The following is a 26,714-nucleotide window of genomic DNA, read 5'->3' on the forward strand; positions in this document are numbered from 1 at the left end:
CCTCCCCCTCCTGAATGGGGAATGAGGCTTTGTTCTGGGGTGGACTCAGCATTTCTCAAGAACCTACTATGTGCACATTCAGTGCTGGTTGGGTGAAGCCCTATTCCGGTTCTGGTGACACAAGGTGCCCGAGACACACAACCCCTTCCCTCACCTCGCAGGGACCTCCCACACCTCCATGTGACCTCAGCCTGCTGTGCCCACCCACCCCGCTGACCCCAAGAGCATCCTCAGGCTTAGAAAGACACGTCTGTGGGTGTGAGACGCAGTCACAGCATTCGGTGACTAGGGGAAAGCCAGGTAAGTGTCCATGCTTGGTCCCATCCTGGAGTGGGGAGGAAAGGGAGTCCAGCCTGGGCTGTCAGGCTGCCCCCCGACACACACACCACCCAGCTCCCGCGGAAAGCTCTGATGTTCCCCGCGGTGGTGGAAGAGGGTATGTGGGTGTCAAGGACTCACAAACCAGGCTCTGCTGTTAATGGATGAGGGTTCCACACTCTGCCTCTGGGAAAGGTGAATAAGGAGCTGGAGTGGGGGGCGGTAGGTGAAAGGGAGAAACAGGAAAAAGAGATGCGGGTGAGGGGTTACCGAGCCAGGACCGACCTTGCTTGAAAGGAAAAGAGACGTGGCAGCCTGGGAAGTCGGAAAGATGAGGCAAGGGCGGGAGGGGCTTCTCAGCAGTCGGGGCCCTTTCGCTGGAGTCTGGGGCCCTTTCTGGAGGAAAGGGGGGGTTGTCCTCGCTTGATTTTCGTCTGGTCTTCCCGAAGCTTTGCCCTGGGGGCAGCTCCCGCTGGCGAGGGTGGGGGTGTTCCTTGGCCCGCAGTTTTCTCCAGTGGGTGCTAGGGAGGAGGAGGAAGCGGGATGTGGAGGGGTTACGACCAGGGCGGGGGGCAAGATGATTTCTCAGGGGTGGGGTAGCAGCTGGGGGATTAGGATTCCAGGCTCGGGTCACCATGGGATACAGGCTTAGGCTCTGCAGGCGAAGAGAAAAATCCAAGAAGCCGGCAAAGAAAACCACCACCCGCCACCACCCTTGGCACCGTACCCCTCCCCCAAGGCCCCACCACTCCCCGCACCGCCTCCCCCAGCCGCCTCGTGCTGCCCCCTGCGTTGGGACGACCGACCCACGGTTCTGATTGGTCGGAGACTGGGAGGGGGAGCCGAGGGCCGGATTGGCTGGCGGGGCCAGCGCAGGGCGGGGCGGCTGATTGGCGGAGCTGGCCGAGGGGCGCTCCGCTGATTGGTTGGGGACGAGGAAGCAGGAAGGAGGGTGGCGGAGGCTCCGCTCTCGGGGAGTTTGTGGAGGAACCGCGAGCGGCGTAGCGGATCCCGGAGCCCGGCCCCCGCCGTCCGCCCGTCCGGCTGCCTGCCCCGCCCGTCCGGCCCTCGCCGTCCGCCTGCTCCGGCGCGCCCGCCCCCCCGACGGCCCCGCCCGGTCGCGGTCCCCGCTCCGCCCGCCCGGCCCCGGCCCCCAGGAGGAGGCGCTGACGCAGCAGCGTGGAGCCCGGGAATTGAGCGCCCCCGGGGGGTTCCAGCCGCCGGATTCCAGCCCGGCTGGGGCCTGCGGGCGCCCAGAGCTGCGCCGTCCGCGCCGCCGTCCCGGTGAGCTAAGGGCTGGGGTCGGGGGGGGGAAGGGGCGAGCGGGCGGGAGGGAGCGGGCGAGGGAGGCGGGCTAGTGGAGAGGAGAGGACCGGCCGCCCGTCAGCGCGCCCCACCGAGCGCGCCGCGCCGCCGCCCCCGCCAGCCGGGGAAGGGACGGACGGACGGACGACGCGAAGCAGGTGCGGCCGCCGGCTCACTCGCGCCTGATCCTTCCCCCGGGTCCGGCGCCACGGTCCCGCCATCGGGGAGCACGGCACACCTCGAGGTGACAGCCCCCGGGGGCTGCTCGCTTCGATGGCCGGGGGCGGGGTGGGTGGCGGCCGCAGGGTAGCAGCTTGGCCGTGCGGCGGCGGCGCGGGCGTCCCGGGCCGCGGAGGGCGGGAGGACGCTGGTTGTTTCCTTGCCGCGGCGTAGCCGGCTCGCCTCCGAGTGCGCGGGCGACGCAGCCCTGGCCCCCCTCCCCCGCCGCGCCCCCTCCCCCATCGCGGTCCCTGAGGCTAGGGGCCGAGGCCGGGGGCGGCGCCGCGGGATTGCGTGCTTAGGGTGGGGGCGCCCTCCGGCGCTAGGAGCTGACCGGTTATTGCTAGATGGGGGGGTAGGGGATGGGGGCTGCGCCGTGATGGGGGGTAGTGTAGACCCGATGGGATCGGACTGAGAGGAAGGGAGGCGCCGAAGACGGAAGGGAACCGGTTCGAGAAGCGAGTGTGGGCCGCGGGAGGCCCGGCGGGGACCGTGCAGAGCGGCTGCCGAGTCCGAGGTGGGGCGGAGGGATCGAAGTTGTCAGACCGCCTCCAAGTGACAGCGGGACCCCGTGCTCTGGGCCCGGCCTGGTCCTGCCTTGCCTGCCTCGCCGCCGCTCCTCTGGGGCCGGGTCAGGTCGGGCTAGAGGGGCCCGCTCGGCGGTGAAGCGCCGGACAAAGGCGGCGCCGGAGCGGGCGCAGGTGGTGGCGTCGGGGAGGGGAGCGGGTCCGAGCCATCATCCGGTGGGGCGGGCGACAGGGCCGGACTCTGCCCGGGGGACTGCGGGGGCCGGGGCGCCCGCCGACAAGAGCTGTGGCACTGGTTCACCGTTCCAGCCGCGGATCCTCACGAGGTTCTGGGAAGAGTGAGGTCGACCTCGCCAGGATGGAGGGGCACAGGGGTAGAAGTAGGGCACCTGGCTGGTAACGACCAGGTTGCTGGACCTACCGAGGCAGGCGACAGCGTGGTGAATCATTGTAGACCTTCCTAGGAATGAGGGGTTTCAGCAAGCAGTTTGACCACGGGTAGAGGTTTAGTCCCACCTGGGACTTCTCCCAGTCACCCACTGTCGACAGTTTTAAGAGGACAGATCAATTGTATTGGGAACTAGGAGACACCCTCCAGATGTGCTCCAGCAATCCATCCTTAACTGCTTTTAGCACTTTTTTTAGTAGCCAAAGAAGGTACTCACATAGATAAATGAGAAGCTCAGTTTATGAATTCAGGCAGAAATTTAATGATTAAGTGGAAAAGCCTTCCAATTCTTTTCCTTTGTGTCACTTGAGGGACTGGACTTCCTACCTTTTTCATACCCATGTCTTCCGGAAAGGGGCCCTAGAGGGACCGCAGGTCCTGGAGGAACACGTTGTACTTGGCCAGCTGGAGGACACTTGGGAACCAGTGGCTTAAGATATGGGTTCCTCTAAGCCCACCAGTAACCAGCTCTAGATGCTGTTTTCTCATTTGCAAAAATTCCCTCAGAACTGCCATGTTCCCTCATGTGACCCCGAGGTGGAATAGTTGGAAACACAACGACGTGGAGACTCAGGCTGTCTAGAATGCAGATTTTTGCTAAGAATCTGGGTTTGAGTCCTACCTCTGGTAGCTATTGGTTAAGAGTTGCTCCCAGCTGTAGTCGGCTGAAATCTCACTCTTGGGAAAGCTGCCTGTCAGCCTTGCTTAGTATGGGCACAGAGTTAGTTTATGGCCACCCCAGCCTGAGTGGAGTTTGAGGCTTGTGGGAATGTGATGTATTACCTCATGCAGGAGACTAAAGTTTGTTCTGAGATTAATTTAATTGTATGTCTAAGATTCAGAGAATGATGAAGGCCCTTGTGCCTTCTTTGGGGCTACACAGAATGTGATTTCTTTTGGTGGCAGTAAAAAGGGGGTGACCTGGTCTGGCCATTGGATGTAAAAGGGAATTAATTGCCAAAACAATGGTTTTCCTCTTGGACAGGCTCTTACCTGGCCAGGAGTCTCTCGCCAGTCAGATCAAGTGATTAGGAGGGTTGGCTCAGAAGAGGCTAGCCAGTGAAGAGGTTTTTCTCTTTTTTATAGCTTTCTCCCTCCTTTTTGTCCTTTCTGTTGTGCTTCCAGCCTCATGTCAGGCCTGCGTTGTTGTCTTGGCCTCCCTTTTCCTCCTGCTTTCTCTGATCTGATCCTTCTGATCCCGTCTCTACACAGCTATTAGATGACTCTTCCTAAAGCACCCCTTTGCCTTGTCATTCCCCTGTTCCCAGACTTGCAGTGGCTCCCCTTTTCCGACAGTCTAACTGCAGACACTTCCCTCCCCCTGACTCCCCCAGCCATGCTGTGCACATTTATCTCCCTGCATCTTTGCTCTGCTGCTTTGCCCAGTTTTCCCCAATGAGGAGCCCCTTGCTGCCTTCTTCTCCCGCCTGAACCCTATTCATCCTTCCTCTCCCTGTCACTCAAACCACTCGAGGCCAACATTGACTGTTAAACCTGTATGTGTGTGTGTGTGTGTGTGTGTGTGTGAGAGAGAGAGAGTGGGCGTGAATATTCCAGGATTTCTGATAGTGTCATACACATTGTTTTTGTTGAATGAATAAATGCAGTTGACTGCTTAGTTGGGTAGGAACAGAGGGGAAGCCTTCTTTTTGGCTTTCCTAGCAATACTCAGTATGGAATGCTTTGTGGTTTCCAACCTTTTCTGTCAAAGGCATGTTAGATAGGGCATGTTTGGGGTGCTTTAGTGTGGGGAGCAAAGGAAAGTTAGCCGTTTCTGGTATCTCATCTGGTGAGAAGTCTGTCCTGCGGGTTACTCTCATGACGTGATATAGACATGAATTAGACCGTAATCCCGTTTCACTCCTATCGCACAGGCCATTCTTTCCACCCGGCTTTGCTGCTCTTACGCAGTTTTCCTTGTCCGTGCTAAATGAATCCATATGTTTTATCTCTTCTCAGTCCCAGGTGTAAATGAGGGAGAAAACGGGGTTCTGAGAACAGAAAAGGATTCCTGGGTCTGGCCCATGGATGGGACTTGGGGACTGGCGTTGGAAGAGGTGTTTGTAGGGTCATCGCCGATGTGGGAGGCATGATCAGCCCCACAGTGGACCCATCAGAAAGGAAGGCTCTGATCCCAGCTGTCTCAGAACTTCAGTTTTTGTTCACCATCAACCCCAGACCATGGGGGAAATGGGAACGAAGAGTGGTGACTGGTTTGAGTCTAGACAGTGAAAAAATAAATTCTACATCCATCCCCTTTCCCCCAAACCTCTCTTTTGTGCCCCAGTTTGATGATTAATGGACCAGCATTTCCCTTCCAAGCTGGAAAGCCACCCCTCACAGTTGCCATGGCAATGTAGACCGCTCCCCGTCAATTAAAAAAAAAATCCCCACTACTACTCTCCTTGCTTCCACTGTAGCAGAAGACAAGCTACCTCAGAATGCAGCCCCTGGGCTCACTCCTCAGTGGCTCAGGTTGTTTTTGCTCTGGGTTCGAGAACATAGCCCTCTCTGTCTGTCTGGGGTTTGCCTGAGTGTCTTCATTCTGAGCAAATGGTGCCCCCTCTTAGTTCCAGCAATCCCTGAAACACATATGCAGAATCAGAAAAAATAATTGTTTTTTAAATCATCTGCCATACAAATGAAAAACCAGAATGAGCCATCTTCTACCTTTACTTTTGGGGTTTAAAAAAAATCCCGTCCACACTCTCTCTGGTATGTAAGGGTGTAAGCTAGGGAGCATTTTGACATCCATAAAGGAAGTTTCAGTAAACCTAGAAGGAATTTATCCTTCCACTGTGCTTCACATTGGAATTCTATGGGAATTTTCAATTTATTTATTTTCATTCCTCCCTACCTCTCCTTCCCAGCATTCAGGAGGACTTGTGTGTTTTTATTTTATCTGTTCTTATTCCTGTTGGCCTTGCTTTGGCAACATCTGGCCTCAGCGCCCTGTTGCAAGGTGAGTCATTAAAGAGAAAGAAAAAACTTAAGGGGAAAAAGCCTCTGGAATTGAGAAGTAGCCTGTGTTGAACTAAGGCTCCCAGCCGAAGCTGCCAGGTTTATGGAGCATTATATGGACAACCCCAACATTAAAGGGCCTCCTTTTTATGAATGGGTTGTGAAGAATGTAAATAAAGCAGCATCTCTCAATGGGGAAGCATTGTACATAAGCAGTACTACGCTGGCCTAAGTATTTATGGGAATTTGCTAGCACAGCCTGGCAAGACTCACTTCCTTTGTGAACTTGCCATTGTGCTGGGGACTTCGAAGGGACAAGGAGAGTGTGCTTGGGTACTCGGGGCAGACCCAGCACTCCGGCTCTGCAGGTCCCTGGCCTTGACTTGATGGACCAGCTCATGGCTAGAAGTGCCTTGTTAACCCTGGAAACATGGGAAATACAGGGTGTAGTCAAGAGCTTGTGATGATTGGAAGAGCAGGCTCTGATGCCTGGGGTCCTGAGATTCCGCAGCACCCTTTGTGCTGCTTTGACCTCCCCAGAACGGGACAGAGAGGACCTGAAGGATGAAATCCGGCCTGGTTTAATGGAAGGCACCTAACTGGAGTAAAACAGACTGGTTTGAATTTCAGTTCCTTTATGTTTCCCCTGCCCACCTCCTGGTACGGCCACTAATGAGCAGTAAACCGGCTAACAGGGAGGAGGAGGAAGAGAGCAGTGGCGGCTGGGAGGCTGCAGACTGCCTGCCTGCTCAGGGCCGGGCCTGTTCAGGGGCAGATGAAGAGCTGCTAAGCACCACTAGGGCCTGGGGTTTCACTGAGGGGAGGGGGATTGGTGCCCTAACCTGGGCAACTTGGTCTAGAAACAGGGAAGCAGAGGACTGAGGGTTTGGTGAGCCATTTTCAGGGCAGTCGTGCCCAGGACTTTGTGTTGTGTCCTGGGAAGCATTTTCATCCACATTCTGTATTTCCCAGTGGGATACTCCTGCAGGGATGGTTGGTTATTCACCTGATTCAGTGTGCTCCCCTCTGCCCCCCCGCCCCCGTCAGAAAAAGATAAAAAATAGCATTGCCCTTGAGATGCTCTGCAAGCCCAGCCCACCAAGAATAAAAGAATGGCCTTGTCTCTTAGCCTCTTTGAGATGTGAAATGGGAACTTTTCTCCAACACACTAAGTTATCTGAATTGAAAAAGTGACAAGTGACTCTTCTTAACAGGATGGGTGCAGATAGGAACTTGGGGTCTACATCCTCTTTCTCACATTAGCTTTTCTAGTGGATTTGGGAGGCAGAGGTGAGGTTAAGAAGGGATCTGTTACATTTCTGCTTTTTGTGACCCTGGGGTCTCACCTGGAGTGGAGCGGGTCGCTCCTCCTCCCAGTCCGTCTCCAGGCCCATTTGCCCCTGTACTCTCCCCAGAGGCAGTTTTCCGTCCCCGCCTGCGGAGGAGGGTGGACCACACTTAGGCCCATCTCCAACTGCTGCTACCTGTCTGAAATGTTTGGGGGAACTTCATTTCATTAATGACATTCTTATTTGGCCAAGTGGTATAGAGGTGAATTAGCAGTTTTTAGAGGCTCTTCATAGAAATCACGGGAAGAGCGTTAGGGTACTGCTTGGTGCCAGGATATCCTGACAAGTATGCCAGAAGGAAAGATTCACATTTCCACTATAGGGCCTCAGAAGTGAGGGGCCTCCTCTGCTGTGTGCCTGGAGGGGACAGTTCAGACAGAATGTGAAAAAGAACTATAGCCCTGACCGGTGTGGCTCAGTTGGTTGGGTGTTGTCCTGCAAAGTGAGGGGTTGATGGTTGATTCCTGGTCAGGATATATGCCTGGGTTGTGGGTTCCACTCCCCCCCGCCCCGCCCCGGGGCATGTATAAGAGCTGATGGATGTTTCTTTCCCTCTCTTTCTCCCCCCACCTTGCCCTCTCTCCAAAAATAAATAATAAAAATAATTATAAAATTGATGAAATGACTATAAGAGATCTTCTGAGAAAATTGAAAGGACCTGGATTTATTTGGCCTTGAGGAGTTACTTAACCAAGGGGCAGTTACTATGTCTTCAAACACTAAAGTCTTTCTGGAGTGTGACAGATTGAGCTTTCGTTGCGGCTCGGGTGAAGGAAGGGCAGTGCGTCTGAGTAAGGAAGTGTGGTTAGACGTGTGGGGATGTCTGTAGACAACTTTTCTGGATTTACTGTAACATCGAGACAGCATGCCTTTTTGAAGCCTTTACCCTTTTCTAGGATATAAAATGGGTTTGTTTTCAAAAGTACATGTAAAAATGTATTAAGAACTTTGAGCAGACTTTTCGAGAGAACAATCTGTAAAATTACATTCATGTTCCTTGGCCAGTTCACCAATGAATGAGAATCAGAATACAATATGTTTAATCAGAATACATCCTCAGTTCCTCATGTGATGAAAAATCAGGAGAAACTAATAATGAGTTGATGCCAGTAATGAAAGCAACACAGAAAAACAGAATTGAGTGCACACGATGGTCTCCAGTGTCCGTCGGGACCCAGCAGCTGTCCCGGGTCCCAGTGATGGTGTACAGAGAGGTGAAATAGTTTGCCTCTCTGTACCATTGTTTTCTCCTTTTGGGGGTGAGATAATAGCTATCCCTGTGAGGTGGTTGTGAGGATAAATGAGAGTAAATGTAACGCACTTAGGGTGGTGCCAGGCACACAGTGAGTGCTTGACAAACATGAGCCATCCTGTTAGACCAGAAGCCTCTGCAGTGGGGCGAGACTTTCCTACCCTGCACACTTAGGGCATTTGGGGACTGGTAATGCTAACTGGTTCTTCGCTGCTGAGTTCACCTTAATATTTGTGACATTCCTTGTCTTGATAGAAGTGTGCCTCTTGCTCTCTTTTTTTTTTTTTTAAGAAGGGAAGGGAGGGAGAAAGAGGGAAAGAAACAGTGATCTGCAAAAGAAAACATCTGTTGGTTGCCTCTTGCACACCCCCAACCGAGGACCTTTACCTCTTGCACGCCCCTGGTTGGGGACCTGGCCCACAACCCAGGCATGTGCCCTGACTGGGTAACGAGCCTGTGACCGGTTTGCAGGCCGGTGCTCAGTCCACTGAGCTGCACGGACAGGGCCACCCTGGCTCCCTTAAAGATTTGGGAATAAGAAGTGGAATGAGAGGATTATTTTCTGAGATACCTGGGCAAGTTGAGAGTGAGAAGAAAGAGAATGATAGTGAAAGAGGGTGTGCTGGGTAAACGTGAGCAATTTCCCGGAGTAGCCCTGTTTATTGAACTGTGGATTACACTGAAGAGGCACAGTGGACTCCTGGGGATGCGGCCGAGTTTGGAGGTCAGTTTCTTGTCCTGGGCTCCAAGTGATGCCATTATCTAGGGTAGAAATATTATGAGTTGGGGAAGGTGGGCAGCCAGATCTTCATTCATTCAACAAGCTCTTATTAAGCCCTATGGATGGAATTTAGTGGTAAGGAAGGCAGAACCTGCCTGTCCCCACAGAGCTTGCAACCTAATGGGGGTGCCACTAATCACTTAAGGGTGCCCGAAATTCTGGTAAGATCCGCCCTGTGGTTCTGCTCTCACTGGTGGAGCATCGGGAAAGCCTAGTCTTAGGTCTTATTCCTCAGGACAGGTTCCTTCAGAAGGTCAGGACCTGCTGTGGGGAGGCTGAGGGCAGAGCTTCCATCTCTGCCTGGCTGGCCACTTTCTGTTCAGGATGAAATAGCACCTCCAGTCTTGGCAAGCCATATTAGAAATCTAAGTTGTTGGTTCCTAGAGTGTCCTGGTGGTTTAACCAGCACATATCCTTTGCCACTCCTGGAGACGGGCCAGGAGCAGGCCGGTGAACTGTTTTGTTTGTTTGTTTGTTTTTGTTTTTTAAGAATGGTGCATTAGTAACCTGAAGTTTCTACCTAATTCTGCTGAGGGCCTGTTGCTGAGCTTTGGGGAGCCCAGCCCTATTCCTGTTTTATATCTCCCAGAGTTGTTAGTTGCCTGGAGCAAGCGTGTCCCGCTCGGGGAGATTTGCTTCTGGCTGAGCCCGGGCACTGCTGAGTCTGGGTGGGAAGGTCTGAGGGAGCCTGAGTCTGGGGGAAGGCGCATTTGTCTGCTGCCTCAAGACTTCAGCTTTTGTCTGTTGCCCCTTCCTGAATCCAAACATTTGTGAAATGAATTTCTCAGAGTGCTGCCCACTTCCTACTGGGCTTTTCTGTTCCCTCGGCACACCTGGCATGCAGGAAGCCGTCAGTGTCTGAATGGAGCCCCGGCTCGGGGCGCCCTCTGAGGCTGCCCTGCAGTGAGAGTGCGCCCCACCGAGTTCTGGGCACTCCATCACAATCCCTGTCACACTCTAGTCCTGTGTCTTCCTGCCAGCCCAGAGCTCCAGTTTCTTACATGTTTTTGCTTTTTTTTTTTCTTTAGCACTTAGCTTAATACTTGAAATGTAGGGAAAAAGAATGAGCTTGTATTGATCACCCTTTGTATGACAGGCGCTTGGCACACGTTCTCATTTAACTTGATCCTCATAACAACCTTGCTGGGTAGACAAGGAAAGCAAGGCTCAGAGAAGTTCAGCTTGCTGACGAAGCCCACTAGGGCTAGCAGCAGCACCAAGTGGCTTCCAGAACCATGTGAGTTTGTCCTCTGTGTTGAGCCGTGGCGGGGAGCCAGCAGATGTTGGCTGACTGAGCAAAGGTCACAGAGGTGCCGTGTGCCTGGGATTGAGCCTCGGGTGCTCTGGCTTAGCTGGACTCACACCTGCAGGTACAGGCCTACCTTGGGCACACAGGAGCTGTGTGCTGGGAGGAAGCCAGGGGAAGGCAGACTGTTTAAAATAGGGGTATGTGCCTTTAACGGAAGCTGTAAAGACCAGTTTTGTGTTGTACCTGATTACCTTCTAATTTGTCAGGTTAGAGTTGCTTAAAGCAGAGCACTGTGGTTTGACTAAAACACAATGCTCTTCACCCACTGTCCTAGTTCAGGGGTCTGCATGTACGTGATGACTTCTAGATCCAGGGAGTACACTGTCTCTCTCCCTCAGCCCCGCTACCTGTAGGGCGGACCTTGCCCGAAGGCTAGAGCACTGGCAGTTTCCAGTGAGGAGGCGATTCCACCAACTCTGCTGTTACACACAGGGGTGGGCAAAAGTAGGTTTACAGTTGTGAGTACACAAAACAGTTTATTCTTGTATTATTATTTATTTTTGTATTATTTTCCACACGACTAACTGCAAACCTACTTTTCCCCACCCCTGTAGTTGTATACTTAATTACAATTCTAATATAAAATGGGGGGGTTGTGTTATTATAATCTGAGTTAAAATTCCCTTGCCCTGACCGATGTGGCTCAGTGAGTTGGGCGTCATTCCGCAAACTGAAAGGTTACCAGTTGGGTTTCTTTTTTTTTTTTTTTTTTTTTCTTTTTTAACTTTATTTATTTATTTTTAGAGAGAAGGGAAGGAAGGGAGAAAGAGGAGAGAAACGTTAATGTGTGGCTGCCTCCTGAGCATCCCCTGCTGGGGATCTTGCCTGTATCCTAGGCATGTGCCTGACGGGGAATCAAACCAGCAACTCTTTGCTTCGCAGGCCAACACTCAATCCACTGAGCCACACCAGCCAGGGCACCAATTTGGCTTCTGATGAGGGCACATACCTGGGTTGTGGGCCAGGTCTCTGGTTGGGGATGTGCAAGGGGCAACAAACTGATCGATGGTTCTCTTATACATCAATGTTTCTCTCCCTCTTGCTTCCTCCTTTTTCTCTAACAAATAAATAAGTAAATAATTTTTAAAAACAAAACACCCCTTTTCCCCTCCCCACTAAGATTTATGCTTGTTTACAGTTACAGGAGACGGTGCGTGTGGAGGTTCTAGACACTCGGTACGGGTCTGGGCCTGTGTGTCTGGGCTGTCCTATTGGGGTGGTCAGAGAGGGCAGGAGTAGCTAAAGATAGGGCCAGCTGCACCCCACACCCCATGTGGGGTGGGGGTGGGTCTTCCCAGCAGGACTGCTCCCCTTTCTCAGGGATCCTGGGAGCCCCCAGTGTGAAGTGTAAAAGTGGGTGGTCTGACAGGCTGAGATGGGCTTGGTGCCTCCAAGGGACAGGCTCAGTGTCTCAGATGGCTGCCAGACCAGAGGGCAGTCTATAAAACAAGCTGTGTCCAGGCAGGTCAGGCCATTTCCCTTTGGTTGGGAGGCCTGTGCTTCCTGCCCACGTGTTTGTAGGATCTCAACCTGATGTCAGTGAATTGAGAGCCCACAATGAGTACGGCCCAATGGGCACCAGGGGGCGGGGCCCTGAGCCTTGGGCTCATTCTGTGCTGCCTGTCAGGGACTTCACCTTTCTGTGGGTGTCCACCGAGAAGCAGCAGTCAGATGGCACAAACAGGCAGAACGCAAGCCCTCTGACCCCCATCCCCAGGCTTTTAGCATCTGAGGAGCTCACCTTTCACCGTGGAGTAGAGTGTTCCCCAGAAGTGTGGAGCAGTTGTTCAGGGTCTGTTGGGATATGGTTTCTGCCCCTTGCCCTCTTGCTGTGTTGTAAACCGAACCCCCCACAATTCATCCACAGGGGGCCTGCATGGAGAAAGAGCAGCATTTCCATCTTTCTCTGGGGTTGACACTTGGGTGTTTTTTGTGGACTAGTAGCAAAGCAGAGTTGAGGTGCACTCTTTTTTTTTTATTTAATTTTTTTAGAGAGAGAGGGAAAGGAGGGAGAAAGAGAGAGAAACATCAATGTGCGGTTGCTGGGGGTCATGGCCTGCAACCCAGGCCATGTACCCTGACTGGGAATTGAACCTGCAACACTTTGGTTCACAGTCCGTGCTCAGTCCACTGAGCTACGCCAGCCAGGGCCGAGGTGCACTCTTGTTTTTCAGATTTCTCACAGAGGAAGCTGGACTCCTACTGTGGGGAACTGGGCAGGCCCACCTGCATCTGTGGGTCTGGAAGTAGGGGGGGGCAGGGGGACGGAACACAACTTTGCTTCCTGCCCTGGTAGACTCCTGAGCAGGGTGACTCTCATCTTTACCAACTACTCTTTGGGAAGGTTCATTTGGGGTATCCGAAGGAATCTGCTATTCAGAGGAGTAAGTTGCTGTGAGGGGCAGAGCTGGCATTTAAATCCAGGTCTGCCTGACTCCAAGGTTTGGTTCTTTCTGCCAGCCTTGTCTCTTTACCTGGCTTGATCGTAAGAATTTCAGCAGCTTCACTTTTCCATTTTCCCATGAGATAACTTCAACTAAAATAAAAGGAGCAGGAGCCTGCCTTCGTGCTCTTGCTTTTCTTCTCCGGTAAAAGATGGAAGAAACTCCGTGCTCATGAGCAAGGGTGCTTTTTTTTTTTTTTTAAAAGTTTCTATGTATTGATTTTAGAGAGAGAGGAAAAACATCAATTTGTGTTCCACTTATTGGTGCATTCATTAGTTGGTTCTTGTATTGCCGTGACTGGGGAGTGGTGGAACCCACAACCTTGGTTTAGCAAGACAGTGTTCTAACCAGCTGAGCTACTTGGCCAGGGTGAGAAAGTGTTATTCCTTCAGGGAAGGAGGGAGGTGATTCCAGGAGAGGTGACAGAGGAGGGCAGTAACTCAGTGCCAGTTGTGTGGCTTTAGGTGTATAATTGGGAGGTGCCTTGGTTCAGGGCTCTTCTTGGCTCTTACCTTGGTGACCACCTGGTCTGCCCTTACTTAAGATCCCCTTGAATGCAATAAGCCAAAAAGCCTAAAAAGCAAACTTGAAAAGGCAGTTGACAAGGAAAGGCAGTAGGGCAGATCCCTGAGTCTGGGCGTGGGGACTATGGCCTGGAACTGGTAAGTATGGGGAGGGCCAAGGCTCAGGACCTCTTCCTGCCACAGACCAACCTCTGCTCTTTGGAGAAATCTGGGCTTGACCTGCCTGTCCATGCTCCACCCTGGTTTCCCCCTCAGAGGTGCCCGCAGCCCACACCCCTCCAAGCCTCTGACCCTCCCTTGCACACAACGCCTTGGGTGTGCTACAGCTGGAGGGCAAGAGGCAAGTCCTCCCTCCCTGTCTGTTTCTGTGGAGATGAGTTCCCCCGGCCCTGGGTGGTGGGGGCAGCACCTTGACATTCTCCCTGGGCCTGCTCTCTCCCTAGATTTCTAGACCCCATGTGCCTGGGGCTGAGATGGCCTGTTGTCTGTCTTTAGAGTAAGTACACCTGTGATTTTGGATTCACCGTGTGGTTTGCTGGTCTTTCACTTGGAGAAACCACCAGCAGCAGCTGTCCTTCATGGCAGCTGGCGGCGGTCAGACTGCTTTTCTTCAGTGAGAACTTGCTTGACGTGATCTAGGTGCGTGGTGATGTGCCCTGGGGAGTCCCTCCTAGGAACCTTGTCCCGAGCGGGCCTGGACTGTGTGTGCCTGAAAAGACAAGGCTTCGCAGCGAGGAGGAGGGTAATGCTGCAAGAACGCAGGCACCCTTGTCCCCTGGCAGTGGTAGCAGTTCCTGGTTGTGTAAGTAGCAGAGGCAGGACAGCAGGAGGACTGGCAGAGCTGGAATGGGAACCAAGCCTACTGCTTTCCAGGATCTTCTTTCCCCGAGGAGCTGGGTCACCCCCTGCAGCACCCCCTCTACCCAGCTCTACCCGCAGAGGGCTGTGTGTGGTGGGGGAGTGGCTGCCGAGGGAGTTCCTCACCGGTCTGGCTCTCCTTAGTCTGGAGTGCAGCGAGGCAGGCAACAGAGACCCCAGCCTCCTCTCAGGATGGTGAGTGACATTGCAGCCTTAGGCACTGCTTGCAAGCTAAGAGTTGTCTGCAGTGTGCTTTTGACGGCCTTGGGTGCTTTCAGTTGGTGACGGGATTTGGCAGAGTCATGGGAGGCTAGCAGGAGGCTCTTGGGCCTGATTTGGAAATGTGACTTACGCTCAGTGATTTAGAGGCTTCCCTGGTAGTCAGCCAGATAGTCAGCCCATCAGCGAGGGGGAAGGACAGAAGGACGTGACAGTGGGTGTCCCTGAGGGACTGGAGGTGAAGAGAGGGATTCTTAAGGGAACGCATTTCCAGGTTCTGGGGACAGGCTCATGAAAGTGGAAGCCCCCCCCCCCCCCCCCCCCCCCCAGTCTGGGACGTTTCGGGACGTTTTGCACGTTGAAGGTAGAGACCGAATGGGGAGAAATTGTCCCGGAATCCCATCTACCCAGGCAGCGGACAAACTGAGGGGGAGTGCTGGCAAGACGTAGGGGCAGACCAGTCACCCTTGGCTCAGGGCTCTTTTGCTCTTTGGCTTTCCAGGCTTGAAAGCGCCCCCCTGTGTTCCCGTTCTTTCCCATCCACCCTGTCCTTGCTCTTTACGTGTCTGTGTCCTTAAAGGCCACAGGCTCAGGTCACTTCAGCCTCGGCCCCCAGCGGTTCCCAGACCTGGCTCCTCCAGTAACTCGGGGCCTGTCGAGGGGCTTCGGCCCCTGCTCTGCGGTGTGGTCTGTTCACTGCCCTCCATCTCCAGGCCCTCTGGGGGTGAGAGAAGCCCAGGCCTAGGCTTTCCTAGGAAATACAGATGTGTTTCTCTTTGTTGCTGCTCCGCCACCTCTGGCACAGGGGTGCCCTGTGTTTGAGAAAAGAGCCCGTGGGTTGCTTTCGAGAGCGAAAGGGTGGATACATTGCTAATCAGCAGGCTGAGCAAATGGGTGAGTGGTCACCCTGGTTAGAAGCAGAAGTCTAAGGGAGCCTAGCAGATGCCTGGGGTTTTGTAGGATCTCTTCTGTCTGTGCTTCAGGAATGAACGGATTGGCCTTCTGTGACTGTCATGCCCTGGGATCTGGTCTTGGGCAGTGGCAGGTCCCCACACTGAGGCCAGGGCAACTCCTGGCATGCTGCCTTCTTTTTCCAGTTTTCGAAGTCCTTTCTCAGGGGCGAGGGACACCCACGCTGCCTTCAGCCTGGTTTTCTTCAGTCTCTACCAGTGGAGCAGGTCTCAGGAGAGACGATATACTCAGTGAGCCTAGCCACCGGCCCAAGGCCACTGGAGCAAGCTGGGAAGGGCTCCGGAATCCCTGGGAGCGCTCAGGTCTGGGACTTTCAGGGTTAAGTCTTGGCCCAGCAGGAGGGCTGCAGCTTCTGTGTGTGTGTGTGTGTGTGTGTGTGTGTGAGAGTGTGTGTGAGAGAGAGAGAGAGAGAGAGAGAGAGAGAGAGAGAGAGAGAGAGAGAGAAAATGAATAACAATAGCAGTAGGAAAATATAGCTTGAAAGCCTGGGCCTGCTGGTTGGGGAGGGGGTCCCAGGGTGCCATGAAGGGCAGGGCCTTGCTGGCACCTTTCTTGACAGCACCGTGTTTTGGATTGCAGAGTAGACGAGGAGCTCAATGGTCTCTGCCCCCCCCCCCCCCCCCCCCCCCCCCGTTCTTCATTGCCTTGGCCAAGCTTCTAGTGAACCCCCCGGCTCTGGCCTCTCATTCAGAATGGGGTCCAGTTGCCCAGGTACATTGTGGGGTCGGGGAGAGGATTTGACAAGCAAAGTTAGGGCACGATGCTTCCTCAAGGCCATTTTCTGTAAGAAGCTCTGGGCGTCCTGGCACTCCCCCATCTGTCTTCCTGCTTGGAGACTTGCCTACCAGGCGGGAGACCTGAGGACTAGGGCAGGGCTGGGGGAGCTTTGGTTAGCCCCCTGAGTCAGCCTTCTCTTGACACTTTTCTTTTCCTAACTCTTAGTGACTGGGCGGGGTGGGGAGGGGGTTGGTTAAAGATGTACAACACTAGTGTGCCATCTGGGTTTTCTGCCCAGAAATGCTGGCTCTGGCTTTACCAACGTCCCTTCCGCGGGCTCTGGCACTGCTTAGGCTGCCCTTCCCTGGAATCTCCTGAATCTCCCTATGGTCCATTACGGCCTCCCCTGACCACCAGTTCCTCACAGCCAGGCCTTCACCCTTCCTGAGCTTTTCCAGCCAGATCCAGGTTGTAGTTGCCTTGCCATGCGTGCTCAGCAGGGCATCCTCCCAGGCTGGACTTTGCCTCCTCCAGGCCCAGCAGGCAGGTTCCTCTTCGCAACTCCTCGTTGCCCACCTCCTTATCATCCTGTGGCCGACCTCAGAGGCCCCAGCACAATGGGGGGCAGGAGGGGGGGTGCTGGCAATATCGGGTTGGCCAAAAAGTCTGTTTAGGTTTTTCTGTAAAATAAAAGGCATATTTTTTTTTTTTTTCATTTTCACCAGTAACTTTATTGATTTGGATATTTTGAGTATGTTATCTCTCTTTCATGTGGTATAACTTTGATTGTTCTCAATTAATGTGTTGGTTTGGTCGCTGTCAACTTCAGCTGGTCCACCGACCAGGGAGCATCGTCCAGCGAGAAACCTGCAGCACGAAATTTCACAAACCACTTTTGACACGTTGGGTCAGTCACAGCATCTTCTCTATACTCTGCACAAATCGTATTTTGCATTTCAGTTACATTTTTACCTTTCTTGAAATAAGCAGCCATAATGTGCCAAAAATGCTGCTTATTTTCTTCCATCACCAGTATTAAAATGACTACACAAAAATTCACCAATTTTGATGTTGTTTTTTAAATGCACACTGATATGACAGCTGTCACAGCACAACCTAACAAAATTGTTTAGAATGAAGTTAGAGACAACTAAGTGCTACTAGAGCCATCTTATGGTTAAAAAAACCCAAACTTTTTGGCCCACATGTTTTTGAAGGAACAGATGGGCTCCCGCTACACAAGCCCCTGTCCTGCCTCGGCGTCTGCAGATCCTCCTGGCCTGAGATGAGTAGCCAGTGGGAGAAAAACAGTCAGAACCACCTTTGCCCCTGGCTCCTTCTGTCTTCTGACCCTGGGGCCTGTATTGCTCCGTAGCCTCTTCAGGGGCTACTTCAGAGGATCCTGGGCTGAAAGAATGGGGCAACCATTTCTTGCAGAGCCACTGGTAGCTGACCTCATTGGACCTTAGCACTCCGGAAGAGGGGTCCCTTGAAAATCCAGGCTGGAGATGGGGTGAGGGTAGGCCAGAGTTACTGTGGGTGGGGCTAGACGGACTGCAGGTGGCGGCAGGGCAGACCAGGGTGGGCTTCTCTCATTGCTTGCCTTCTGTCCTGCAGGTTGGAGGTACTCCATGACACACACTCGGAGGAAGTCCCTTCCCATGCTGAGTTCGGGCCCCATTGGCCGCCGGGAGCCCCTGCAGATGGAAGGCAGCAATATGGAGCAGGGAGCGGAGGGTGTGGAGCCAGGCATGCCTGAGAGCCCAGGGCATCTCACAGGACGCCGCAAGAACTACCCGCTGCGTAAGCGTCCCTTGGTTCCTGAGAAGCCCAAGGCCTGCAAAGTGCTGCTGACCCGCCTGGAGAATGTGGCTGGTCCACGGAGTGCAGATGAGGCTGATGAGCTGCCCCCTGACCTGCCCAAGCCCCCCAGCCCAGCTTCATCCAGTGAGGACACTGGCCTCGCCCAGCCCCGCAAGCGGCGCCTGGCCTCCCTCAACGCCGAGGCCCTCAATAACCTGCTGCTGGAGCGGGACGACACCGGCAGCCTGGCAGGCAGCCGCCGCAGTCGAGGAGACCCTCACCACAGCCGGGACCGTGACAGGGCCACAGGGGTCTGGTCTTCTTCCAAGAAGCGGCCCAAGCTGGGGGACTTCGGAGGAGGAAGTCGGGACCTGTCCCCAGAGCCAGCACCTGATGAAGGTGCTCGCCGAGATGGTGACCCAGCTCCCAAGAGGCTGGCCAGCCTGAATGCAGCTGTCTTCCTAAAGCTGAGCCAGGAGCGGGAGCTACCCTTGCGACCACCTCGTGCACACCCGGAAGCAGATGGTCGCTCCACTGAGCCACCCTCACTGAAGGCCCTGAGGCCAAAGTGGGCCAAAGTCAATGGCAAGAACTATCCCAAGGCCCGGCAAGGGGCCAGTTCTGGGGAGGCTGCAAACTCACCCAGCTGGCAAGAGTGCCCTGAGGAGCCGTGGTTATCTGCCACCCCTCGAGGGCCAGCCAGCCAGCTACCTTACCAGCCCCTGGGCAAGGCTCTGGAGAGCCCCTTAGGGCTACGTCCCCACCTGCCCCTGCTGATGGGTGGGCAGGCAGCCCTGAAGCCAGAGCCTGGGCGCCCAGGAGAGGAGTCGCCTGCCCCCAAGCAGGAACTGCACCAGCCCTCTTTCCCTACACCCCAGCTATCCCCTCTGCCGATGCCGGGCAACCCTGCCGACTACAGTGGCCTGTGTGGCCGGCCTGAGCTCACTGCGCTAGGCAGCTTCTACCTGTATTGTAGCCGAGATGGGCTACAGTGTGGGGGCTACTCCCCTTGCCCTATGCTCCCCGAGGGCAAGCTGTCCCCAGTGGCTGCACCCACTGAGGGGCTCCTCTTGGCCCCGAGATCAGTGCCTGCAGGCACCCCTTTCCAGCACCGTCCCTGGGGCTCTCACTACTGCTCCAGCGAGGACGCTGAAGTGAATGGCTATAGCATCTGTGAAATGTTGCCCCCTGCTCTTACCCACATCGGCACTACCTGTGGCGGCTGTTCCTACAAAATGCCTTTTGCAGCAGGTAAGTCTTCCCGGGCATAGGATGTACAGGGCACAGGTGGCAAACACAAGGCCCTTGGGCTGAATCCGAGCCTCCACCTTATTCTATCCAGCCTGGCTCCTTGTTTCTACCCAGCGGCAGCACCGAGCTCTTGCTTAACAGTTAAGCAGTAGTTACATTTATACAGTCCTAAACTTACATTCGGCCCTTTGAAGGCGACCGTGAGGCTGATGTAGCCCCTGGTGAAAATGAGTGTGACACCCCTGTACTCGGGAGTCTCTGAGACACAGTGTCCCAGGAAGGTGGGTTGTAGGGATCCTTGGGGTCTAGCTACTGCATGGGAGGTAGTGGGCTTAGAAGGGAGAGTGTTTTCCTCCTTTTGTGCCCCAGTCCTAGGGGCAGTCCTGGGAAGGGGTCCCACGTTTAGCTTTTAGCAGCCTTGCTTTGTCCCCACTATGTATGGAGATTTCTCAGCCTGGCAGGTAGGTAGCCTTTTGCTGGTGGTGGAGGGGGGTGGGAAGGGCCTCTCTTCCCTCCCCATTGGGATTTCCAGTCTTAGACTCTGAGAAGCAAGTTACTAAAATTAGGGCTTTTGCCAGGTTGTCCCCATGTCCCTTCTACTCTCCTCAAAGAAAGCCGGAATGTCTTGCTTTCCAGGAGCCCAGACCATCTGCATGCCAGACAGCTTCAGCATTCAGGGCTATGGGGGGTACCAGGCCCAGTAGATGGTGCCAGCTGCAGTAAAACATCTTCACCCCACTGTGCAGGCTTTGAAAGGGAAAAAGTGCCCCAATTTAGCATCACCTTGCTAGGGGTGGATGGGGTGGGCACACCCCAAAAACAGGCAGGGTGCCCTGGCACAGACAAGGCACTCTTGGGGCCTGTGGCTTTGGTGCCTGCCTTCCCTGCAAGACCCAGACACCTGAGAGGCTTATGATGCAGCTGATGAGACACCCCCGCAGTGATCTCTCTTCCCCCAAAGTGTCCTTGCGTGTCTCTCCAAGCTCCCTTCCTGGCTCTTGGGTGGAAACAAGGTGACCCAGGGCCATCCCGGCTGGCGAGTCTGCCCTGCCGCTGGTGAAGCGAGAGGCCAGGTCTTCCCAGGGCTCTCCCCTCCCCCACAGCCTTTCTTGTTAGGGGTCTATAAAAAAGCTTTATAGACCAGTCGACTCTGTCCGGACTGGTTGTTTCAGATTTTGGCGTGAGTTGGGACTCAGAAATGAGAATAGACTTCTTCTTTGGCTCTTCCTTCTCTTTTGTACCACTTTCCAAGTCTAGACACCTAACTGTGGTCCCCGAGGCCCTCACCCCTCGCCCTGGGACACCAGTAAGCACCATGTGCCAGGCACTGCCCTGCAGCACTTCACAGACGGGAGGCCATGTGGCATGTGATCGAGCATAGGCTGTGGAGCCAGACGGGGAGTATGGTGTTCTCCCTCACTTCCTTAGCGTGTGACCGTGGGACAAACCAGTAACTCCTTGATGTCTTAGTTTTCTTAATTGTAAGGTGGGAATAATGATAGCTGCTTCATAAGCTCGTTGTAAGGATAAGTTAGTGTATTGATAAGAGAAACATGTAGGACAGACTACATGACATTTGCAGCTACTACTTCTGTTGCAAGGCCCTGAGAGGTAAAGTGGCTTCCCGAGGTCACACAACTGGTACGAGGCAGGTGTGGGATTCATATTCTGGGCCGAGTCCAGCTCTCTGGCTCCTAAGCACCATGGAAGCCTCAGAGAAGATTAAGTCAGAGCTAGAGAAGCTGTTTCCATTACTCACCCCCTTTCTTCCTTCAGGCTAGAATGTCTGTGAGTCTCCAAGGTCAAGAAACACCCTGGCTTGGCCAGTCACTCTGACAATACACCTTAAAGGCGCCTGACCCCATCTGTCACTTCAGTTGCCTTTGGGTTCACACTTAAAATCTAAGACAGGAGCAAGCTCTGAAAGCAGAGAGGCCAGGGCAAGGTTACTGCTTGTCCTTACCTGTCCCGACCCCTTTCTCCTTTCCCCAGAAGGCTGCAGGTCCCTGGGCCAGTTGGAATTTCCTCTTCCCGAAGCTGGCCACCCTGCCTCACCTGCCCACCCCCTCCTGGGATGCCCTGTGCCCAGCGTGCCACCTGCAGCAGAGCCCGTCCCTCATCTCCAGACGCCCACCTCGGAGCCCCAGACAGTAGCCCGTGCTTGCCCTCAGAGCGCCAAGCCTCCTAGCGGCTCCAAGTCAGGCCTGCGCACGGGCTCCAGCTGTAGGCACACTGTGAGGAGCAAGGCTGCCCGCAGGCCCAGCCACCCCAAGCAATCACGTGTCCAGCGCCCACGTCCACGCCGCCGTCGCCGCCGCCGCACTAACGGCTGGGTGCCCGTTGGGGCTGCCTGTGAGAAGGCTGTCTATGTCTTGGTGAGTGCCAGGTCTCAGCCGATGGGGAGAAGAGAGGGTGGCTGTGGGGACACGGGACCTGCAGTGAGGTGGGTCCCAGGAACCCTGGCTTTAGCTACTCTGAAAGATGATGAAGGGCTCCAGCTCACTTGTGCTCCAGGAACCAGCCACGCTAGCCCAGCCTGCCCCGCTGCTCCTACTGATCCCGTGTTGTGCACCTCAGGGAGCTCGGGGGTGCACACAGACCAGTTGGTGGCTGCTGTCTCTGTCATTGACTCTCGGAGAAGTTACCTGAAGTGTCTCCATCCCTTATCCTCATTCACGCTGCCCCCTCTATTCTGGATTTTAAAATGCAAGACTTCTGTGGAGTCTCTTTAGATGAGAATGTATAGGGAAACCTTGGGTAGGCAGAGGAAATCGGTGATACAGGAACACCTGGGATGAGGAAAACAACGTCGACTAAAATTTACTGAGCACTTCCTAGGTACCAGAACTGAGCTAAGCACCCTGCATGCATTATCTGCTTCCAACCTCACCACTGCCTTGTGAGGTACATACCCCATGTTCCTGTAATTATCCTCGTTTCACAGATGAGGAAACTGAGGCTCAGCAGTAGATTAAGTCATTTGCCCAGGGCTACACCACTTGCAGTGGTGGTCGAAGGGTCAAACCCAGGCTGTCCCACTTTCCTAGCCCTGTTCCCATCTCTCGTCCTTTATCCGGCCATGGGGACTCCTTCTGCCCCTGAGCCCAGGCTTCAGGAGGAGGGGCCAGCCTGCAGACTGCTTCTGCAGATCCCCATCCTTGGCGCCTTGACTGCCGTGAGGACGGCAGAGCGAGGACATCATTTGCTCCCTCCTTTACTCTGCGTGTGGCCCCACAAGCCTGTTCGTGTCGCCTGTTTGTCACACAGGATGAACCTGAGCCAGCCATTCGGAAAAGCTACCAGGCGGTCGAGCGCCATGGAGAGACCATTCGAGTCCGGGACACTGTCCTCCTCAAGTCAGGCCCACGAAAGACATCTACACCTTATGTGGCCAAAATCTCAGCCCTCTGGGAGAACCCCGAATCAGGTAGCCCCTGCAGTTAGACCTGGTGGCGGTATGTCCCTGTTTCTCACACAGCCCGCCTTCGTTCAGCCAGGGCATGTTGCCGACGACCTTGTGGCTTCATTTGGGTCAGTCCATTAACCTTTCCAGCCACCAGCACCTGGGCACTTGCCTGTCGCCCTTCCTCACCTGTGATTGCTTCCCCCCATCCCCTTCATGCCTAATGGCGTTCCAGGCCACTTGAATGCCAGGCTGGGCCTGAGGTGTAGGACAAGGGTGGCTAGAGCCTGCAGGAGTGGCCCAGCACTGAAGTTGGATGAGCCTCCAAGGCAAGTGGCCAGCCTGCCTGCCTTGTCTGAGGAAGAACTTGGGTGTTGCCCGCTCAAGCCCTGACCACTTCTCTTGTCCCCCAGGAGAGCTGATGATGAGCCTCCTGTGGTATTACAGACCAGAGCACTTACAGGGAGGCCGCAGTCCCAGCATGCACGAGGTGAGCCCCTGGGCAGACAGGGTGGGGAAGGCAGGGGTGGCAGGGGGAGGAGCTGTAGCACAAGAGGTGGAATGGGGAGGGCGGATCTGGGTAGTCAAGTCCCTAGACTTGTCACCTTGGATGCCAGAGAACCTGGGGGAAGGGCCTGGGTTTCAGTCTTTTTTCTCAGCACTGCTCCAATTCACGTTTCAAAGGGAATGGTAACCTTCATCTAGAAAGGGAACCCTTGCAGGCAGGGGGTGCCAGAATGTGCCCTCCTGTAGACGAGAAAGGGGAAGTGAAGTGCACACCTGGCCCCCTTTGATGCTGCCGGCAGCGTGAGAGGGAGGGGAGGGCTGCCCCTGACACCCCTTAGCACTGGACCCAGAGGTGTGCTAGGAGCAGCAATGCCCTCCGGGTGTAGTCTCCCCCATTTGGGTCTGCTTTCACTCTGCTTCCCTCTGGGACTTTTTGGGAAGACGTGTGCCAGCTCCCCTCTGCTCTTCTGGCTGGCCGTGGGGGTAGGAAGCTTAAGGACAGGCTGGAAGAGGTACCTGGCTTTTCCAGAGCATCACAGAGTCTGGGAGGGATGCCTTGGGCTGCCAGGTGAGAACCAGTTTGGCTCAAATTCCAGGGAAGCGCCCTAGCCTTCTGGGCACTAGCTGGAGTGATCTCAGGTCAGGAGTCTTAACGGCAGAGTTGGGGTTAATGTCCAGCGTTTCTTGGAGTTAGGTGCTCCTGAGCCCGGTAACTGATCTCATCCTGTCTCCTTTTGAGCCTTTGCAGAATGAAGTCTTTGCATCGAGACACCAGGACCAGAACAGTGTGGCCTGCATCGAGGAGAAGTGCTACGTGCTGACCTTCGCGGAGTACTGCAGGTGGGTGGTGCCCTGTGTGTCTGGCTAGCCTCTCCCCAGTGCTGCTGGGGGGGCTGCCTGTGGTCCCCAAGGGGATCTCATTGGGCCTGGCCTCCCAGAACTTCTTTCTTTACAACCTGCTTGCGCCATCTGATTTTTTAAGAAGAAAAAAAGTTGTTCTGTGCCTGAGGGAGAGTGGTTGGACAGAATTGGGGGTGGTTGTTGTACTGCGCTCAGAGAATGTGAAGGGGAGTTGGTAGGTGGTCGTGAGGGAGGCCCTGGTGGGTGTGGTTCCCCAGCGACAGAAGGCGATGCCCTGGATGGGGATGGAGGCGGCACCAGGCCTTGCCCGGGTCAGAGGCAACTGCCCAGCTCTCTGCACAGGGTGGGGAAGGAATGGCCCTCCTGCAGAGGGGGCTTTGATGACGACATGAGTGGTGTGTCACTGCAGATTCTGTGCCATGGCCAAGCGCCGAGGCGAGGGCCTCCCCAGCCGGAAGACAGCACTGGTGCCCCCCTCCTCGGACTACTCCACCCCGCCACACCGCACGGTGCCAGAGGACACGGACCCCGAGCTGGTGTTTCTTTGCCGCCATGTCTATGACTTCCGCCATGGCCGCATCCTCAAAAACCCCCAGTAGCCTCCTCCTGCCCGCATCGGGGCTGCCCACAGGCAAGTGGGGCTTAGGGCAGGGGGCACTGCTTGAAGCACAGCACTTGGTTAAGGGGCCACAGGGGCCTGAGGTTGTTGGCCTGCGGTTCTCTTGGGGGGAGGGCAGGGGCCCCTGTGGGTTCTGGGTCTTACGGGAGGGGAGGGGAGGCCAGGGTATAAGAAAAGCGTCAGAGCCCTCAGCTTGGCTCAGGGTACCACTCCGGTCCCTGGGCAGAGACTCCTAAAGAAGCAGTCTTCCCTGAGGCTGGGCCAAGCCTGAGGGACATTGAGCCCTAGGGGGAGCGGGGAGGTCCTTCAGGAACCGGGCCCAACAGGGCCTTCTTTATCCTCCCCTGGGCCCTTCAAGGGGCAGCAGGAGCCAGCTTTACCTCACCCACTGTGACCCGCTGCTTCCCCGTCAGCCTGGGACCAGCCTCTTTCTGATTCTAGTACAGCTCCCGGCTCGTTCCTTTGAGGCAGAGAGAGCCAGAGTCTGGCTTCCAGAGCATTGACTTCCTCTTCCTGGATTCAGGGCCTTTCCCTGGCTTTCCTCCTTTGCCCCTGCAGTAGCCCCTGGTGCTGGGATGAGTTACCAGGCCCTCACAGTCATGGGTGTCAGCTTCCTGTTCACTTCCCAGTGAGGGGCCACCCAGCAGGTCTGGCTTCCCTGAAGTTAACTGATCAACATGGGGTTTGTCGTGTCTGGGAGGGCAAAAGGGAGCTGTGGGGGGCAGGGGGCAAGGAAAATTGCTACCTGATTTATTGAAGACTTTTCCTCTTGCCTTACACTTGGAGGTTCTAGAAAACCTCTTGCAGAACTTCACACATGACTCTTCAAGCCACACCCACCTGAAATCAAACCAAAGGAGTGCTGTGGCCCCCCCTTGCCCTGCCACCCCTCGCCCTAGTCTTTTGTAGATTGCACTAATTTACAACCCAGCGAGAAACAACACTGTACCAGTCCACAGACCTGCTGAGCTGCAGCCACTAGCTGTAGGAGCTAAGGCCGAATTTTGTTTATTGTTGCCCAGGGTCCCTGTTCTCACCCTGCTCCCCACAGTAGATTAGGAGACTCAGCCCTCTGTTGTCCTTGCCAGGACTAGGACCTGGCCCTGGGGCTCTCTGTGAGGGGGCTGGAGCAGCCTGGTTCTTTCCTATTTGTACCAAAGAGGAGCATGGTGGGGAGAGGGAGAGGAGCCCCATGTGGCTCGGGGCTGGTGCTGGGAACCTGCATGCGAGCACATCCCTGGGGGCAGGAGTCAAGGAAGGCAGCGCTGGGTCCTCCTGCCCCAGGCAGGGCAGACACGGACCCAGCAGGCCAAGCGAGAAGGGGGCACTGGGTAGGGAGGACAGGTAGGGAGGGTCTGAAGGAGGAGGTGGAAGTGAACACTGAGGGCACTCCCAGCAACCCCAGCCCTGGGCTGCCCCTGAGAACACTGGGCTGCTCCTGCTCCTTGCTGCGGTGGGAGAGGCCTGGAGGCCTCAGAGGTGAATTCACACAGGGAAGGCCCCAGCCCAAACCTGAAGAGAAGGGACTCAGGGTCCCTTCTGTGGAATAAGCTGTTCGGAGGAAGGCATCAGTCCAGAGGACTCTGCAGTAGGAGAAGTTGGCAAAATCGGGGCTCTGAAGAGCCAGCCGTGGAGCCCGCTGGTTCCCAGGGTGCTGGGCCCTTGCCACCCAGGAGGCCAGCCCCACCCAGGAGAGATCTAGGCCCCTCCTCCCCAGGTCTGCTGCCCAGAACTTAAATGCTTTTGAAATCTCTTAGATGTGGAAATATTTTTTCGAACCTGAAAATGGAGCTGGTAGAATTTCGATGGAAGCATAATTCATGTAAAATATATTTTAGTTGATAATTTTGTAAAATGCACTTTTTGTGTGTGTCGACCCTGGTTTCTCAGATCTGTATTTCAGTGTTTACAAGGGAGGGAGGACCTTTCCTTACCTCCCTTTTGACAGAGATTAGAAGTACTTCTTTAAGAAAAAAAATAAATTTGAGAAATTGTATTGATTTAGAAAAGGATCATCTGCGTGTCCTGTCATTTTTGTGTGTGTGGTTGTGGAAGGGCTCACAACTC

The 26,714-nt window shown here is 54.8% G+C and overlaps 1 protein-coding gene across 3 annotated transcripts; it reads left to right on the top strand.

Annotated features, from left to right (window-relative positions):
• Positions 1–1,260: 1,260 nt before the first annotated feature.
• On the top strand, positions 1,261–26,659 carry BAHD1 (bromo adjacent homology domain containing 1). 3 transcript variants are annotated; one of them, XM_028505807.2, is made up of 7 exons: positions 1,261–1,602; positions 17,821–19,257; positions 21,250–21,632; positions 22,525–22,684; positions 23,074–23,150; positions 23,907–24,007; positions 24,438–26,659. In XM_028505807.2, the coding sequence occupies exons 2-7, from the start codon at positions 17,835–17,837 to the stop codon at positions 24,625–24,627; spliced, it is 2,334 nt and encodes a 777-aa protein (XP_028361608.1). In that variant the 5' UTR covers positions 1,261–1,602; positions 17,821–17,834; the 3' UTR covers positions 24,628–26,659. The 3 variants fall into 3 exon arrangements, with proteins under 3 accessions (XP_028361608.1, XP_028361607.1, XP_035887591.1); XM_028505806.2 differs by having other exon boundaries at positions 1,262–1,602; positions 23,916–24,007; XM_036031698.1 differs by lacking the exon at positions 1,261–1,602 and adding an exon at positions 1,691–1,781.
• Positions 26,660–26,714: the final 55 nt, after the last annotated feature.

This window comes from Phyllostomus discolor, chromosome 1 (genome assembly GCF_004126475.2).
Source record: "Phyllostomus discolor isolate MPI-MPIP mPhyDis1 chromosome 1, mPhyDis1.pri.v3, whole genome shotgun sequence".
In the NCBI taxonomy this organism is placed as follows: domain Eukaryota; kingdom Metazoa; phylum Chordata; class Mammalia; order Chiroptera; family Phyllostomidae; genus Phyllostomus; species Phyllostomus discolor.